General features: G+C 51.3%; 1 protein-coding gene across 1 annotated transcript in view; it reads right to left on the bottom strand.

The window, feature by feature from the left end:
• Positions 1 to 17,491, bottom strand: part of LOC119432850 (glycogen debranching enzyme-like) — a 149,070-nt gene that overhangs the window by 27,890 nt on the left and 103,689 nt on the right. The window contains exon 17 of the mRNA XM_049658418.1: positions 8,415 to 8,526. Coding sequence (XP_049514375.1) covers positions 8,415 to 8,526 — 112 coding nt within the window. The remainder of the gene's footprint in view (positions 1 to 8,414; positions 8,527 to 17,491) is intronic.

Raw genomic sequence — 17,491 nt, 5'->3', positions numbered from 1 at the left:
ACATTTAAACCAATTGGTGAGAGGTGCTGGGTACCCACGAGAAACAACAACGAAGCTCCTCAGTGGTCGTCACCTCAGACAGGACAACATGACGGACGAAACAGGACCTGAAATGGTGCAGCCCGCGTCAACGCCTAAAACCCCGACAGTTGGCCTGGCTCAGCCGTGGGATCCAGGAACGTTTTGTGGCATTGACCACCTCTACGTGGAAGACTGGATCGCCACGTACAAGGGTGTAAGTGCCCACAACAAATGGGTTCCCACGATTATGTTGGCTAACTTTGTCTTCTACCTACAAGGCACGACGAAAGTGTGGTATGACAACCACAAGGAAGAGCTTAACGACTGGGACACGTGCAAACAGAAGCTGAGGGACTGCTTCGCCCGTCCCGCCGGTTGGAAGAGCGTCGCTAAGAAAGAACTAGCAACCCGCGTCCAAGCGTCCCCAGAATCGTACGTCTCTTACATCTAGGACGTGCTGGCTCTGTGCCGTAAGGCCAACAGCGATATGGCTGAGTCAGATAAGGTTGGGCACGTACTGAAGGGGATCGCTAACGATGCTTTCAACCTGCTCATGCGCAAAATTTGTAAAAGAGTACAGGACATCATAAAAAAGTGCCAACACTTTGAGCAGCCCAAGAGCTGCCGCACTGCAACGCCGTTCGCATGTCTGCTGAACACAGCTGCGATATCCTCTTGTGACGACAGGCTGGGAATGCAGCGACCATCATCAGATGACCTGACGTGGATAGTGTGGCGAGAACTTGAAGCCAGGGCTCCTACAGCTTTTTTTCCCACCCCAGTGAGCTGAACAACTTGTCTACAGCACCATTTGTGCAGGCAATAGTCCACGATGAACTTGCCAATCTTGGAGTTAATTCTGTATGTGCCGCTGTCGCTTCACAGCTGTCTCATCCTCCTTGTCCATCGACTGGTCAGCGGTATCCTGCACGCTACCGAAATCCAGCCAAGTGGCAAACCGCAGACAATCGGCCAATCTGTTTTGCCTGTCGTCATATCAGTCATGTTGCTTGCCATTGTAACAACCGTGCTGTCTCATCCCCTCTGTGACTGCCACTCACCAATTATTATCCCCCTGAACAAAGCCAGCATCGTTACCAGCCTCCATTTGAACCGCAACAGCCAAACAATGACGTACGTGGCCAAGGGGCACGGACGTCACCAGTACAGTTCGCCACCAGCTTGTCGACCATCGTCTTTATCGCCGCAGGCTTGTCGCTCACCGCTCCCGATGCAGCCCCGACGCCTGTCTCCGGAAAACTAAGCGATGCAGCTCCCGGAGGTGACGCTGCATTGCTGACTCAACCGCAATACTCTCTGATCACTTTGTCGACCAAACAGAACTTGATGGACGTTGTAGTCGATGGCGTCCATGTCCCAGCATTCACTGACACTGGCGCGCACATTTCTGTGATGAGTGCCCAACTGCGCTGATGCCTGAACAAAGTTCTCACACCCGCTACATCACGCACCCTCCGCGTCGCTGACGGAGGAACTTGGTATGTGCTCTGCTTGCACTCGCATCGCGGGACGCCTAACCCCTGTGTTACTTGCCCGTTACGAGCGAAAGCAGACGACGCTTGGTGCGTACCTGTCTTGCGCCTTGGTGTCTAGAAAACAACAAATATCGGCGCCGAGCTCGCGCTCGCGAGAGGGGCTCGAGCAATAAAGAAGGGTCAGGCAGTCCCTTCCTGGTCTCCACTGTGTCTGGATGCGTCTTACGCCGCCCCGGAACCCATAGAAACCGACGGCCACAACGATACGTCACATTGCCGTTTTGGAACAATGTCTTTATGACGTTATACAATGTAGACCGCTTATAACGTAAGTCGCCGGAGTCGCAAATATCCGCACTATAAGCGGTACCGCACTATAACCAAAGCAACAATTTTCAAGGCCCGCACATGTGCAAAACATGAGCACCAAGCTGCCACGCGTATGCGACAGTCGAGGCATGCGGCTAGCACGTTTGCATTAAATTTACAATCGCATCTCGTTAATTCGAACCAAATCACGCGGCGGCACCTCAAACAGGCATTGCTCCGGCACCGCCATAGAGTAAAAGCTTAGGAGTCGTGAGTCGAGACATTGAGCTTAGAAGCTCAATGTTGCGCGCGAACAAAACAACGAAAAAAAAAATGCACCGGAAATTCCACCGTCTCTCAAATGGCAAGGTCACCGATTCTGCGTTGCGCCGGAACATGCGTGTACGTGCCGACGTCTCAGCCACGCACCGTAGCCACGCGTAGAAAATGGCAGTGAACCCTTCTTTCTCCTTCATGCTTTCTCTACTTTCTAGTCACGTGTTGACCTTGCACGCTGCAGCTACGGCGCAGAGGGAAGCAGCGGCGCTGTCCCAGGCCGGCCAACGAAACTGCCCACGCCGGCAAACACCCACTTCCCGATAACGGCAGAAAACGAAACTTCGGGGAGCTGGCGCCGGGCCGGCTGGAGCGGCGGCGCCTGCAAAGCGGCGAGCGCACACGGTGACAGTCGAAAGTAAGGGAGCTATGAGGGAGGGCGAGGGGAGCCACCAAAGCGGCGGAGTTGCCAAGGCGAAATCCGCTTCCCTGATGCCCTCCTCCCTTTCCACGGTCTCTGCGTGCGCCCTTCGTCGTGCCGTGCTGGCGCCGCCCGCTCCCTGAAGTTTCGTTTACTGCCGTTATCGTGAAGTGAGCGTTGGCCGGCCCTCGCTCGCTATGCGCGCCGTGATATTTCACGACTTCCGACTCAAGATTCGGGTTTCAGCCTCACTGGCTGTTCGTTCGCACCACGTGCCCTTCTCGTCCACTTCGTCTCTCTTTCTACCTGGAGCACTCCTTGGGGTGCCCGTTTGAGGGGAGCGTTCGCCGTCTCCGCTGACTTCCGTACTCCCAGGCAGCCGCACTGTAACCGATATTAGTTTCCCGCAACTGCACTATAAGCGATACGTGTATACATGGAGTGCTATGGGAAAATGGCAGTGAACCCATCTTTCTCCTTTATGCTTTCTCTACTTTTTAGTCACGTGTTGACCTTGCACGCTGCAGCTACGGCGCAGAGGGAAGCAGCGGCGCTGTCCCAGGCCGGCCAACGAAGCTGCCCACGCCGGCAAACACCCGCTTCCCGATAACGGCAGAAAACGAAACTTCGGGGAGCTGGCGCCGGGCCGGCTGGAGCGGCGGCGCCTGCAAAGCGGCGAGCGCACACGGTGACAGTCGAAAGTAAGGGAGCTATGAGGGAGGGCGAGGGGAGCCACCAAAGCGGCGGAGTTGCCAAGGCGAAATCCGCTTCCCTGACGCACTCCTCCTTTTCCACGGTCTCTGCGTGCGCCCTTCGTCGTGCCGTGCTGGCGCCGCCCACTCCCTGAAGTTTCGTTTACTGCCGTTATCGTGAAGTGAGCGTTGGCCGGCCTCGCTCGCTATGCGCGCCGTGATATTTCACGACTCGACTCAGATGCCCCCTTTGAATCGCGTCATTCAGCTGACTACCCCGGCTGCTATGTCACCAGTCACACACCGTATTCCAGAGACATCGCCGTCGCCTCAGCACTACTACGTCAAGTCATCTCACGCAGCTGTCGGCCATTCTTGCTGTTTTCCGAAGAGCTGACCTGCAGTTGAACTCATCCAAGTGCCCCTTTGGACGTCGTCAAATTACTGTTCTTGGCCATCTTGTCAGTGCCGCTGGCATTCAACCCAACCCTGACAAGATTCACACTGTCCAGAACTTTCCTGTTCCGTCTTCTACCGCAGACGTAAGAAGCTTTGGTGGACTGTGCTCGTATATCTGTCATTTCATCAACAATTTCACCGAAACCGGTCGCCCCCTCACCGACTTCCTTAAGAAGGACGTTGCTTTCACATGGGGCCTAGCTCAAACCAAGGCCTTCTCTACCCTTGTACGCTTGCTAACGGCTCCCTCATTGCTGGCTCATTATGATCCATTTGCCACCACTGAACTTTACACGGATGGCAGTGGCCATGGAATTGGGGCTGTACTCGTTCAATGGCAGTGTAACACAAAGCGCGTAATTGCATACACTAGCCGCCTCCTGTCACCCGCCTAGAGGAATTTTTCAATTACTAAACTTAAATTACTAAACTAAAAATTTCGGGCAGTAGCCAAGTTATGCCCCTACTTGTACGGCCGCAGATTTTTCGTGGTTACCGATCACCACGCATTGTGCTGGTTCTCGTCACTGAAAGACCCCACTGGACGATTGGGTAGATGGGCACTACGGCTCCAAGAATATTGATTTGCTGTTTTATACAAGTCAGGCCACTTGCACAAGGACTCCAACTGCCTCTCCCATCAACCTGTCGACCGCCCTGAAGATATGTATGACACCGACTCTTGCGTCCTAGCCATTTCTGATCTGTGCGATATCCGCACTGAGCAACGGCGTTATGACTGCTTACATGTTCTTATCAATCGTCTCAATTCTGGACATTCAGAGCCCACTCTGTGCATGTTCATGCTCCACGACAACGTTCTCTACCGTCGCAGCTTAAACCCTGAGGGGCCAGAATTTTTACTCGTTCTACCACGCCATCTCCGGACCTCAGTTCTTGAGAAGTTGCATGACGCCCCTACTGCAGGCCACCTCGGCATTTCACGTACTTATGAACGCGTACGGCACCGCTTCTACTGGCCAGGCCTGTACCACTCTGTGCCCCGCTACGTTGAGCCTGTGCGCTCTTGTCATCTCCGCAAAAAACCAGCTGCGATGTACCTTCAGAACCATTCTTTGGCATCGGTCGCAATCTTCTTGGCCCTTTGCCGACTTCGAAATCTGGCAGTAAGTGGGTCGTTGTCACGAGTGATTATGCGACCCGGTACATGATCACGTGAGCTTTGCGCACAAGCTATGCAACTGAGGTGGCGGATTTCCTTTCACATGACGTCATCTTCCATCAAGGTGCACGCCGGCAGCTCCTCACAGATTGCGGCCGCACCGTTCTGTCCCGAGTTGTTGAAGACCTACTTGGCTCAGCTCCTGCTCTAACGAACACAAGCTTTCCACCGCCTACCATCAGAAGACAAACGGACTCAAGGAGTGGCTCAATCGCACGTTGACCGAAATATTGTCTACGTACGTTTCTGACGACCAGAGTGATTGGGACAGCACATTACCCTTCATGACCTTCGCCTACAATTCGTCCCCTCACGAGACCGCTGGTTTTACACCCTTTTACCTTCTGTTCGGCCACCACACTACTTTGCCCTTTGACACACTGCTTCCTTCCTCAAAGAAGACTCCCACTAAATACAGTAAAAGCTCGATGATACGATCACGGCTAATACGAATTTCCGGATGATACGAATTTTTCTGTGGTCCCGGCCGAGCCCCATTACTTTGCAACGTGCTAGAGAACGGTTGTAACGAATCGATTTTCAGCCTGCGTCGGTTGATACGAATAAACGCCGCCCCACCGACGGCCGCGAAAGAGAACAGCGCGCAGTCACGCGCTTTCTCTCCTTCTCTTTTGGTGCGGAGGCGCGGCGCCCGACAGCGCGGACTCCGCGACTGGGCGCGAAGAGTTTGAAGCGGTGGCGCTTCAAGAAATAAATGCTTTTTACGTACATGTGCCTGAGTGAGTTCACCTCTGACTCTTTAATTTAGCTACAGTCGAATCTCGTTAATTCGAACACGCTTACTTCGAACATACCGCGCACCGACAATGCTCTTAGCAGCGCGCCAAATAACGCGGCGGCGCCTCTGACCGGCATTGCTCCGACACCGCCATAGAGCAAAAGCTCAGGAGAGACCCCTCAATGCCGCGCGCGAAGGAACGGAAAAAAAAAAAAAAAAACCCGCGGCAGAAATTTTCCCCTCTCAAATTGCAAGGTCGCCGTTTCTGCATCGCGCCGGAACAAGCGTGTACGTGCCGACTAGAGTGTTCTAGACAACCGTATTCTAGCACAAACTAGTGCCGACGTCTCAGCCACGCGGATAAAATGGCAGTGAACCCTTCTCCTCTATTTTCTAGTCACATGTTTGACCTTGCACGCTGCGGCAGCAGCGCAGAGGGAAGCAGCGGCGGAGGCGCAGTCGGGCCAACGAAACTGCCACGCCCGCAAACGCTCGCTTCCCGATAACGGCAGAAAACGAAACTTCAGGGGGCGGCTAAAATAAGCTGGCGCCAGCACGGCGGCGGGCGCGCACGGAGTCGAAGGTGAGAGAGCTACAAGGGAGTTGAGAGGGAGGGCGAGGGGAGCCACCGAAGCGGCGGAGTTGACGCGGCCATATCCGCTTCCCGGCCGCCCTCCTCCCTCACCTTCGACGGTCTCCGCGCGCACCCGTGTCTCGGCGCCGCACGCTCGCTCCCTGAAGCTTCGTTTTCTGTCGTTATCGGGAAGCGACCGTTAGCCGGCGTGGGCAGTTTCGTGGCCCGCGCTTGCTATGCGCTTGCGCGCCGCGATATTTCACGACTCGCACCGTTCGTGCATCGTGCTATGGTGCACGAATACTTCAAAAATACGTCCTTTTAATTCAAACAAATTTTCGGGCCCCTTCGAGTTCGAATTATCGAGATTCGACTGTAGTTTTAATTGTGTTTCGATGATACGAATTTCGGCTAATACGAATATTTTTCGTGACCCCGTGAGATTCGTATCATCGAGCTTTTACTGTATGCTCAAGATATCCAGCTCCCAGCTCACTAAGTCTCAGGCCGCACAGAAGATCCGGTACAACAGCCGACATCGGGACGTTCGATTTCCTCCTGGCTCCGTTGTCCTCCTATGCACACCATGTCGCCGCGTCAGCTTGTCTCAAAGGCTGCTGCTGCGCTACACAGGGCCCTACACGATACTGCGTCAGCTTGGGGATGTGAACTACGAGATCGCTCCGCTGGACTCGTGTGTCCCCGCTGACGTGCATGTGTCCCAGCTGAAACCTTCTTTTGCGCAAGTTCACCTTCCTTATAGTTAGCGCCAAAACGGCGCCTTTGCAGGCGGGGGATTATGTTATGGCGCAACCAAGAGTGGCACCAGTCAGAAGAAGACGATTTGACATGTAGAGGTAGAATCGGTCTCGCCAGTTATTTTGTTTATGTATCATTGCCTCTGTTGTAAATATTGTAACTACAATTTTATATGTGACTTCCGCAACGCAACAATATTTTAAAAACCTGTAGAATGATTATAGAAGAGCTCAGAAGTGTGGCTATTGCCACACTGCCTATGGATTTAAAAACAAAGCACAAGGCACTAAACGTTCAAAATAGCTATTCCCCAAACACCATCTCAACACTTACAACAAAACTATTCAAGTAAATGCAGTATAAAGGCAAACAGAAAAGTACTTCAGAGGACAAGTAAATAAAAAGCTAATGGCATTCTGAACTAGCAATTTTGCCAGCCAGTTCTTCTCCAGTAGTTGCATTTCAGTCAGCTCATGAATTGCCATAACTAAAGCACAAACACATGACAGTCACAGAACAGGACAGGACACCACAAGCGCACTGCAGTATCCCATCAGTCACTTTGTCATTGTACGCTTGCACTTTAGTCATAACAATGAAGTAGTACAGCAGACTTCCGTTGATTCCACTCTGGCTAATTCGATTTTTCGGTTAATTCGATCCTGACCGAAGGTCCCAGCCGGTGTCCATGCATTTCTATTGGCCCAAATGTTCGTTATTTCGATCCTAAAATTTGCATTCGCCGGAAAATTCAAACTAGACCAGTCCGCATGCGCATGCCTGACCCATATTGTGACCCCAATAACAACTCCTTTAGTGGGAGCGTCTGTCTGAGAACGCGTTGAACACACGTCATCTCCCATCAAAAATGCCTATTTTCAGCCCGCCCTAGGAAGATTTTCAAGCAATAACGGTACCTCACAATGTCCGATTACAGTATTTACACAATTCTAATGGGAGTCTTTTGTTTTCCAAGGAAATTGGGCCGAAACTTGCGAGCATGGTGCAATCGGATATGAAACCAAAGCCACCTTTGCAGCCTTCGTACGGTTCATCGCATAGCATAGCTGTATCGCAGAAAAGTTGACTTTAAAACCATGCGGACAATCTGACTTTAGGAAACTAACCACTATTAAAAAGATAGGGTGCGTGTTAGATTTCTACTTTGGTTAGAAGCTTTAAGTCATTTTTACCCTAGTTTTCTACTTCGGATACATAGAAAGTTGGCACGCATTTGATTCGGAGGCGTGTTAGGCGCGAGCAAGTATGTCAAATGAATCAGTGGTGTGTTTTGGCATTTTCTCTCCATCTTGTTTAATTCAACCCGCTGGATAATTTGATTTGTTGGTCCCATCAGGGTCGAATTAGCAGAAGTCAACTGTACCAACAAACTCAATTCTCCGGTGTTAACTTAAGAATGTATGTTTGCAGGTGCCTAGAATTACTTCAGCCCTGGACACGTGTCTAAGCTTGTACTGCACTCACCTTCGTCATTCATCTGGCTGTCAATCTGGTAGCCAGCATTCCTCTCTCGATATGCAATGCCTGCAAAATGGCGCTGCAGGGCCTCCTGTATCACTTCTTCGAGGGGCATCTCCTGTGTGAGTAAATGGCTACTTTCTCAGCTGCACAACAATAAAGTATTACCAAAGCCAAAGCCTTGTACAACCATGCAAGACAAAGAATAATTTGTGCATTCTTCTCAATAATGTTCAGAGTAATTAAATGTGTTAGAATTGCATATAAAGCCACCTAAGGCATGCACACTACATTTTGCTATTGCTTTTCAATGCTCTCTGCCTTTCCTAGTTCCCTTATCTCTCTCTCTCTCTCCCTCTCTTTTAAATTATGCTCTTCTATCTCAAAAACACTAAAAACAATTTTCTTCAAAAATCCAGAAGAGACATACTTTTCGGGAAATTAACCAAGCATGCTTACAAGTGCACTTAAATCATTATGTAATGGCATCCAGACTGTTGCATTTGTCCAATGTGTTTTCAGCACACTGAAAACACATTGAAACACACATTTTATAAAGATGGTAGCTTTATAAGCAAGTACAGTGAAATCCCCAATAATTCGAAATCTCCTCATTCGAACTGGAGAATAATTCGAACTACTGTATTTACTCGAATCTAAGCCGCGCTTTTTTTCCGATAAAACAGGTCCAAAACTTGCGTGCGCCTTACAATCGAGTACGACCCTAAATCTGCATTACCATATAGCCGTTGGCATTTCAAAATGGCCGCCTCGCACGCGCTTCAAGCCTAGCTGCACTCTAGCCTAGCTGCAGTAGCTTCCTCCATATGCTGCAGTACACATGCTTAGGTATTAGTCTAGCAGTATGGCTTTTTGGGCTAGTTGGTTAGATGCATCAGAGGTGGTCATAACGCTAGAGGACACGGACAAGAACGAGAGAACAGAACGAGCGCTAACTTTCAACTGAGTGTTTTAGAGCACTGCACGGGCCGATTTTTTCAGCCCGGGCCTCGCCCGGGCCTGTTTTTACGTTGGGCTGCCCGCCCGAGCCCGATGAAAACTTTTATGGCGAGACCCGGGCCTGGCCCGGGTCCGGAAATCATCTACGTGACCCGCCCGGCCGGGCCCGCCACCCCTTTAACTTAGGCCCGAGCCGGCCCGAGCATGGCTCGAAACCGGCTCGAACCTGGCCCAAGACCGAAAAATAAGTTTTTCAGAGTTGAGATGCCCGAGAATAACTCGCTGCACGCTACATGCACACCACCAGAAAGCCCGAGCCCAGCCCGGGCCCGCATCAAAAAGCACACGCCGTGCCCAAGCCCGGCCCGAGCCCGAAAAAAAACTGCTCTACCCGGCCCGGCCGGGCCCGGGTTTTTGTGTAAGCCCGAGCCCGTGCAGTGCTCTAGAGTGTTTATTTCGAGTTGAAAGTTAGCGCTCGTTCTGTTCTCTCGTTCTTGTCCGTGTCCTCTAGCGCTATGACAACCTCTGATTAGTCTACCGTCTGTCTTCCCGTTTTTTGCGTCTGCTCTATCACCATAAAGTGCAGAGTTCATCATGATGCCGCATTTAAAAGGGAAGTGATCATGTGTGCGGAGACAGACAGAAATCAGGCTGCATCACGGGCATTCGGAGAATCCGAAACTTGCCTGAGGGACTGGTGCAAACAGAAGGAGAGGATTTTCGCCAGCAAAGCAGCGCGGAAGGGTTTCAGTGCACTGAAGCAGGACATATTCTGCGATGATCCACTTCGGCGATACAATCGCCTTGGCCCTATCTTGAAAGCGATCTGCGACGTGAAGAGTCTGCCGTGTGCTCCGTTTTCGCCGGGTCGCGTTGAAGCGAAAGGCATGCTAGCACGAAGGTAAATTCGCTCGCCGCGCTTTGTCACTTCAACATTTTGACAGCAAGTTCCCGCGATCAACGAGCGAGAAGTGTTCATGTTTGCTTGTGCGCGCGTGACACCGTGCTTGTTAATTTATTTAGTAAGCAAATGTTTGCAAGTTTATAAGGCCGATAAAACTGCTATCCTTACTTCGTAATGTGGTCCATTAATTTGCTATCGCAATCGATGCTTCGCCTTTCAGGCAAAACTGCAATTTTTTTTATTCATCGCAGCTTTAGTGCACCGGGAGTAAATCTGTCTTTCCAAATGCGAAAAAGCTGTATTTCTGTATGAAAGCATGAAGTGCACGGTACAGTAAAATTTTTTTTTTATCACAAAAGACGGGTGAGCGTTACAATTGAGGGTGCATTAGAATTGAGTAAATACGATACTCTGTTCGTCCCAGGAAAGTCCTATGTAATTGAATAGAGAAAACCTCCTACAAATTTTAACTCCAAGAACCATGCAACGATTATTTCAAACAAAATTTCTCACTCCCATGCACCACTGTTTGTACAAACACGAGCCAAAGGCAAAGGTTCTATACGTCTATAGCTAAAATAGTCTATACTAAATAAATAGACTAATACTAAATACTATAGACTAAAATAGTCTATAGCTAAAATAGTCTATACGTCTATAGCTAAATAGTCTATACGTGTATAGTAAAAATTACGAAGAAAGACGTGCGGGAAGCCGAGACCGAACCAGATCAAGCAGAGCCGCACACACCCTGATTTCCCATCCAGCTTGAAAAAAAGCAGGAATGAAGAGGCCCTCAGCGCATCCTGAGGGCGTCTTTGCACCATCATTTATTGGTTTTTGTTTAGTTGCATTTCTTTCTCTTTTTTTTTCCCACAAAGTTCGTGACATTCAATCCAAAACAAAAAATAAGTGTGCCTGTGGCTGAATTGTTTTTCTTTATATAACTGCATGGACCTATATCTAGCCTTTGGCTAAAGATCCAGACGTTGTCGCATAAGTCTTGTATATTGATTTACCATATTTACTTGCATAATGAATGCACCCACGTAATGAATGCAACCCCCCTTTGCCAATTAAGAAGTGTGTTTTTTCTTTTCCTCGCATCATGATCGTGCCCTAAACTTGCTGCCGTGAAATAGGAGCGACACGGTACAATTCGGCGTCCGATATGGCATCCGGTAGGTACGATTGTATTGGACGCCGAATCGCATCGTGTGTCTCCTACTTTTATTGCGATAGCAATCATATGGACACTCCAGGTGGATTTTTTCCATCGGCGCTGACGATTGCAGCTCAATCTCCTGCGATCGAGGGAGAAAAGCAGGGAGGAAATGCGCTGTATCCCATGACGCACATGGCGCCAGGGGAAGGGGAGGCAGGGGCGTGGCGCAGCAACTACGCATTGTGCGGCCGCATGCGCCCTACTCTTGGAAGCGATTTGCGTCAGGGCTGAGTCTAGGTACGACGGTGGCTTATACCTTCGTGCACGCTCTGTTCTCACTGCTCAGTTAGCGTTGAAGCGATGCACGGCACGAAAGTCATTTTGCTTGCTGTTGCTGCCACACTTGCTCAAGCCAGCATTTTGACATCGAATGTCCGCGGTCATCGAGTATGATGTGTTCATGTTTGTCTGTGCATTCTGACACCATGCTTGTTAATCTACATAGTTGGCGAATGTTTGCAAGTTTATACGGCCAACAAAACTATTATCCTTACTTCGTGTAGCTGTCTACGCAATTTCTATCACAATCGATGGTTCGCCTTTCGGGCGAAACAGCGATACAGTTAAACCTGGATATAATGAAATTGACCAAGTCCCGAAAAACTTCGTTATAAAGAGGATTTCGTTATATGCAGGTTCGGCATGAAAATTCGAAAAAGAAATGCTTACCGTATTTACTCGATTCTAACGCGCCCTCGATTGTAAGGCACATCCGTTTTCCATTTTCGTCGAAGCACTCATCCGTGGAATGTCCCACCAGGTACTAGATGCGTGGACGCATGTCGTTTCGCACAAGCGCGAGGCATCGGAAACCAAGAGCGAGCGTCACGATGGCGTCGTAGCGTCGTATAGTATTACAGTAGAACCCCGCTGTTACGTTCCCAGGTGCTGCGTTTTCCCAGCTGTTACGTCGTTTTCGGCCGGTCCCGGCACAACTCCCATAGAACCCAATGCATTGGTAACCCTGCTGTTGTGTCACAAATGTGGGACCGTTCCCGCATCATACGTTGCGAACTGCCACCCCGCGCCGCGCCGGCCCAAGCGGCCATTTTGACTTTTCATGTCGCTTGGCTTGGTGGCTTGACGACGGCATTGGCTGCCCAAAGTGCCGGGGGCGACAACTATGACGTATTTTGGGTTTCCGCTAGCAAAAGTATGGCCCTTGAGATCCGTATTTGCTATCTAAAGATGGTCTCTATGATGCATTGTGGCCCTAAAATTGGTTTTGGCTCATAGATGTTCCGTATAAAGTCCAAGGGCGATACCGCAGTCGCCGCACGCCGTATGCTGTATATGCGAGCGAAAATGTGCGAGGGGAGCTGACGACAGCGTCTAAATCTCGCGCGCGCAAGAAAGAAAAGCAGAGAGGAAGCGCGCCTTCTTCCGTTGCTCTCGAGGCACTGGCGAAGAAGCGAGGGGGGAGGGATAGCGGGTGGCGTTGTGCTGCACTCTGGCATCAACTGTGTACTGCGTGGCGGGTCACGCGGGCCATATCTTGAAAGCGATCTGCATTGGGGCAGAGTCTAGGCAGTGTAGGCGCGTCGGCGGCTCATAGCTTTGTGCATACTGTGTGTTTTCGGCGCTCAGTTTGCGTTGAAGCGATAGACAACAGCACGAAGGGTCACTTCGCTCGTTTCTGCAGCAGCGCTTCCACACGCCGCCAGCGTTTGACAGTGCGTGGCCGCGCTCATCGAGTGTGATGTGTCACAGCGTTTGCCATCGTGTCAGCAACATCAACTGGAAAAGGAGAGTGCAGGCTTGGCGAGCTAGGCCAGCTGCAGCAAGTGGCAGGATCATGTTTGAATGAAGGGAGGAGGAAAGGTCACGCCCGCGGCGGCAAGATCGCCGGGTCGAGGGATGCAGGTCCGCCTCGCACACGTGCGCTCGCTTCGCATTCCGTCGTGGTGGGGAAGGTGCTTCCGGTTGCTGCTCGCGCAAAAATGACAAAATTTGGGGCGAAATCTCTAGGTTGTTGGCGGGGAAAATTGGTTATTTCAAGGGGGTCTCCCGCTGCCACTTCGTTACATAGAGGTCTCAAATACATGTGCTTCTATGGAGTAACGGCGGGGAATAAAAAAACTTCGTTATATCCAGGAATTCGTTATATGGAGGTTCATTATAAGCAGGTTTAACTGTATTTAAAACAGCAATATTTTTAGAGATGGCCGCGGAAAAAAAATCTCTCAAAATTTTACCCCGCATAATAAACACACATTGCACATTGTAAACGTTGCACATTTTTCGGGAAAAAAGTGTGCTCATTATGCGACTAAATATAGTAAATAATGTTGTTATTATTGTTATTATTATTATTATTATTATTATTATTATTATTATTATTATTATTATTATTAATATCCTGGATGACCACATTACGGCACGCAACATTGGGCACAGAGGAGGATGTGCGGGCATTAAACCACCATCGTTCTACCCCGCACACCCACAGCAAACGGTGCGATCTTAGACTTTATATGGAACCTAGGTGGCACATGTGGTCGCGTGCTAATGAAGGAAAGATTGTCAATACGAGCTCAGTGATGGTTCTGGTCTTCTGCGCCGTACTGCACAAATGAACTATATTTAAAGAGGCCCTCTGCAATTCAAACTCCGTTTTATTTGAATAAATTTCCGGTCCCTGTGGAGCTCAAATTAATGAGATTTTAGGGTATACAGTTAAACCTGCTTATAACGAACCTCCATATAACGAATTCCTGGATATAACAAAGTTTTTCGATTCCCCGCCGTTATTCCATAGAAGCACATGTATTTGAGACCTCTACGTAACGAAGTGGCAGCGGGAGACCCCCTTGATATAACGAATTTTTCCCTCCGACCACCTAGAGATTTCGCCCCAAATTTTGTCATTTTTGCGCGAGCAGCAACCGGAAGCACCTTCTGCGCCGCAATGGAATGCGAAGCGAGCGCACGTGTGCGAGGTGGCCCTGCCTACCTCGACCCGGCGATCTTGCCGCCGCGGGCGTGACCTTTCCCCCTCCCTTCATTTAAATCTGATCCTGCCGCTTGCTGCAGCTGGCCTAGCCCGCCAAGCCGGCACTCTCTCCTTTTCCAGCTGATATTGCAGACGCGCTGGTACACGCTGTGGCACATCAGACTCGATGAGCGCGGACACGCGCTGTCAAACGCTGGCGGCGTGTGGAAGCGCCGCTGGAGAAGCGACCGAAGTGACCTTCGTGCTGTTGTCTATCGCTTCAACGCAAACTGAGCGCCGAGAACACACAGCACGCAGAAAGCTACGAGCCGCCGACGCACCTACACTGGGCTTCTTCGATTTTCCACTTCTGGCTACCCGTGGGCTGCCAGAGCCAGCCAGCGCGCCTTCGTTTTTTCTCGGGTTGCTCCGCTGACCGCGTGACGCACTTCCGCCGCACGTTCGTTTTACTCGGGCTGGACGGTTCTGGCTACCCGCGGGCTGCCAGAACCTGCCAGGACGATTTTGTTCTGGCTGCTCTCTGGAAGTTCTCTGGCTAGCAGACGACAAAAAGAGGCGATGTGCGCTCGCCGCCATCTTTGTGGGGACTCGACGGATTGCAGCGTGCATGGCAGCGCGGGCGCTTGAGGACTTTCACCTCGCTCCTGGCTTGCGTCGAGCGTGCGCCGCCCCGGTTGTTGTGGTTTCGGACTTCGTCTCCCGTACTTGTCGGCGCGGTGCGTGGATCGCTGATTGCGTTGCTTCTAGCGTTATCTTACTAGGGTTCTAACGCACCGTTCCGCCTTGCGAGGCGGTGCCATACGAGCGGCGGCGAACCATTTGAAGCTTTCTTTGGTGTGTGTTTGTGTATGCCGTGAATTCTTCTTCCCAGCCGTAAACAGCGTGCGCGGCGCTGTCACCGTGGGCGCTGTCGATTATGCTTGCATGGTATTTTCATCGTGTTCTGTGCAAGTTGTTCGCGAAGTTGTAGACGCTCAATTCCCACACATCGCGGTGCCTTTTCGGTTCATCTTTCTCTAGTGGTATCCCTTTTCACATCGCTCCCGTATATGCGGCGATATATTTTTTCTGCAGTTATATAGCGAAGGCGTCGCAGCTAGCCCACGTTCGCTCCCAGTCTATTCGTCGTATGCTTGGGTGGCAGCTCGAAACTGCCGTTGATGTTAAAGGAATGCACCGAGATGAGTAGTATATTAGGTTAATTATTGCTCGCATGATAAAGCTTTTCGATGGTCACAGGTGGTGTGCATTTTCATGCGCCAGCCGCAGCCCCCAGCTCCTTCAACACAGGAGCAGAGTTGAAAGGAGCGCTGTCAACCGAAACAAACTTTCTGAAATCGAATTCAAGCATGTCGATCGGCACGAAATTTTACGCGTAATGACCTACCCGCTTTTTCGTGTCTTGTCAAATGACTTCAAATGTCGCCGGTGGCCGACCTCCTCGAGGCATCCTCGAGCGATCGCTTTTGCGCGATTATTTAAGTGCGATTTTGCGTCTTCGAACAGACGCGTCGCAGGCTGTTTGTTACGCTGTGCAAAGTGAGATGTCCAGTCGCGCGAAATCTCGCAAAGGTGATTGTTTTCCCGAATACAGCTGTATATTTTCACGGTGGCAACGCAGAAATGGGCCGACTACGCCGCGCGCACGCCGCCCACGCCGGTCGCTGCCATGTTGGTAGCTTGTTTACATTTATCCCGCGGCCAGCGCTGTCCCGGCGTTCGATTTTGCAAACTTCGGGCAGCTCCGGGTTGTCTTGGGATCCCAGCTCAAGTGACTTCCTATCACAACCGGAACTAGCTGGCTGCCGTCTGGCTGCCAGCGGGCTGCCAGAACTCCTAAAATCGAAGAAGCCCACTGCTAGACTCTGCCCCAACGCAGATCGCTTTCAAGATACGGCCTGCACGACCGCGCGCCGCCCCGCTATCCCTCCCCCCTTGCTACCTCGCCGGTGCCACGAGCGCAACGGAAGAAGGCGCGCTTCCTCCCTGCTTTTCTTGCGCGCGCGAGATTTTAGGCACGGTCGTCGGCTCCCCTCGCACGTTTTCACTCACACATACAGCATACGGCGCGCAGCGACTGCGTTATCGCCCTTGGAGTTTAGGGTACGGCCACGCTAGCGGCAAAAACACGCATCAAAAACGCGCGTCAGAAAAGCGCAGCAACGCGTCATGCCGCGCGTGGCAAAAGCGGCAGGAAATGGGTTCTGCGCGAAATGGGTTCTGCAGCAAATTCTGCGTGCCGCGACATGAAGAACCAATCAAGAGCGACGAGGGTGACGTCACGGAGCCATCACAACCGGAACGCTACCGGTCCGCGCCGGGTTTTCAATCGACGATCGTCGTCTCTCGCATGAAACAACGAGCGCTCGCGGTGTTGCTCGCCCGTTCGGAGAGCGTGGGTATCGCGCTGCCGCGCGGCGAGACGACGCGCGTGGCACGGTGGTCTCGCGGCAAGGCGCTGACGCGCTGGCAACTTGCCGGCTCGCTGCATGACGCGCGCGTTTTTTGCCGCTAGCGTGGCCGTACCCTTATATACGGAATATCTATGAGCCAAAACCAATTTTAGGGCCACAACGCGTCATGGACACCATCTTTATATAGCAAATACGGATCTCAAGGGCCATACTTTTGCTGGTGGAAACCGAAATACGTCACAGTTGTCGCCCCCGGCACTTTGGGCGGTCAATGCCATCGTCAAGCCACCAAGCCAAGCGACATGAAAAGTCAAAATGGCCGCTCGGGCCGGCGCGGGGTGGCAGTTCGCAACGTATGATGCGGGAACGGTCCCACAGTTGCGACGCAACAGCGGGGTTACCAATGCATTGGGTTCTAAGGGAGCTGTGCCGGGACCGGTCGAAAACGACGTAACAGCCGGGAAAACGCAGCCGCCGGGAACGTAACAGAGAGGTTCTACTGTAACACTATACAACGCTACGACGCCATCGTGACGCTCGCTCTTCGTTTCCGATGCCTCGCGCTTGTGCGAAACGACACGCGTCCACGCATCTGGTACCTGGTGTGACATTCCAGGATGAGTGCTT

Source organism: Dermacentor silvarum, chromosome 11 (assembly GCF_013339745.2).
Source record: "Dermacentor silvarum isolate Dsil-2018 chromosome 11, BIME_Dsil_1.4, whole genome shotgun sequence".
NCBI classification, from domain to species: domain Eukaryota; kingdom Metazoa; phylum Arthropoda; class Arachnida; order Ixodida; family Ixodidae; genus Dermacentor; species Dermacentor silvarum.
This window is presented reverse-complemented; position numbering and strand designations above follow the sequence as displayed.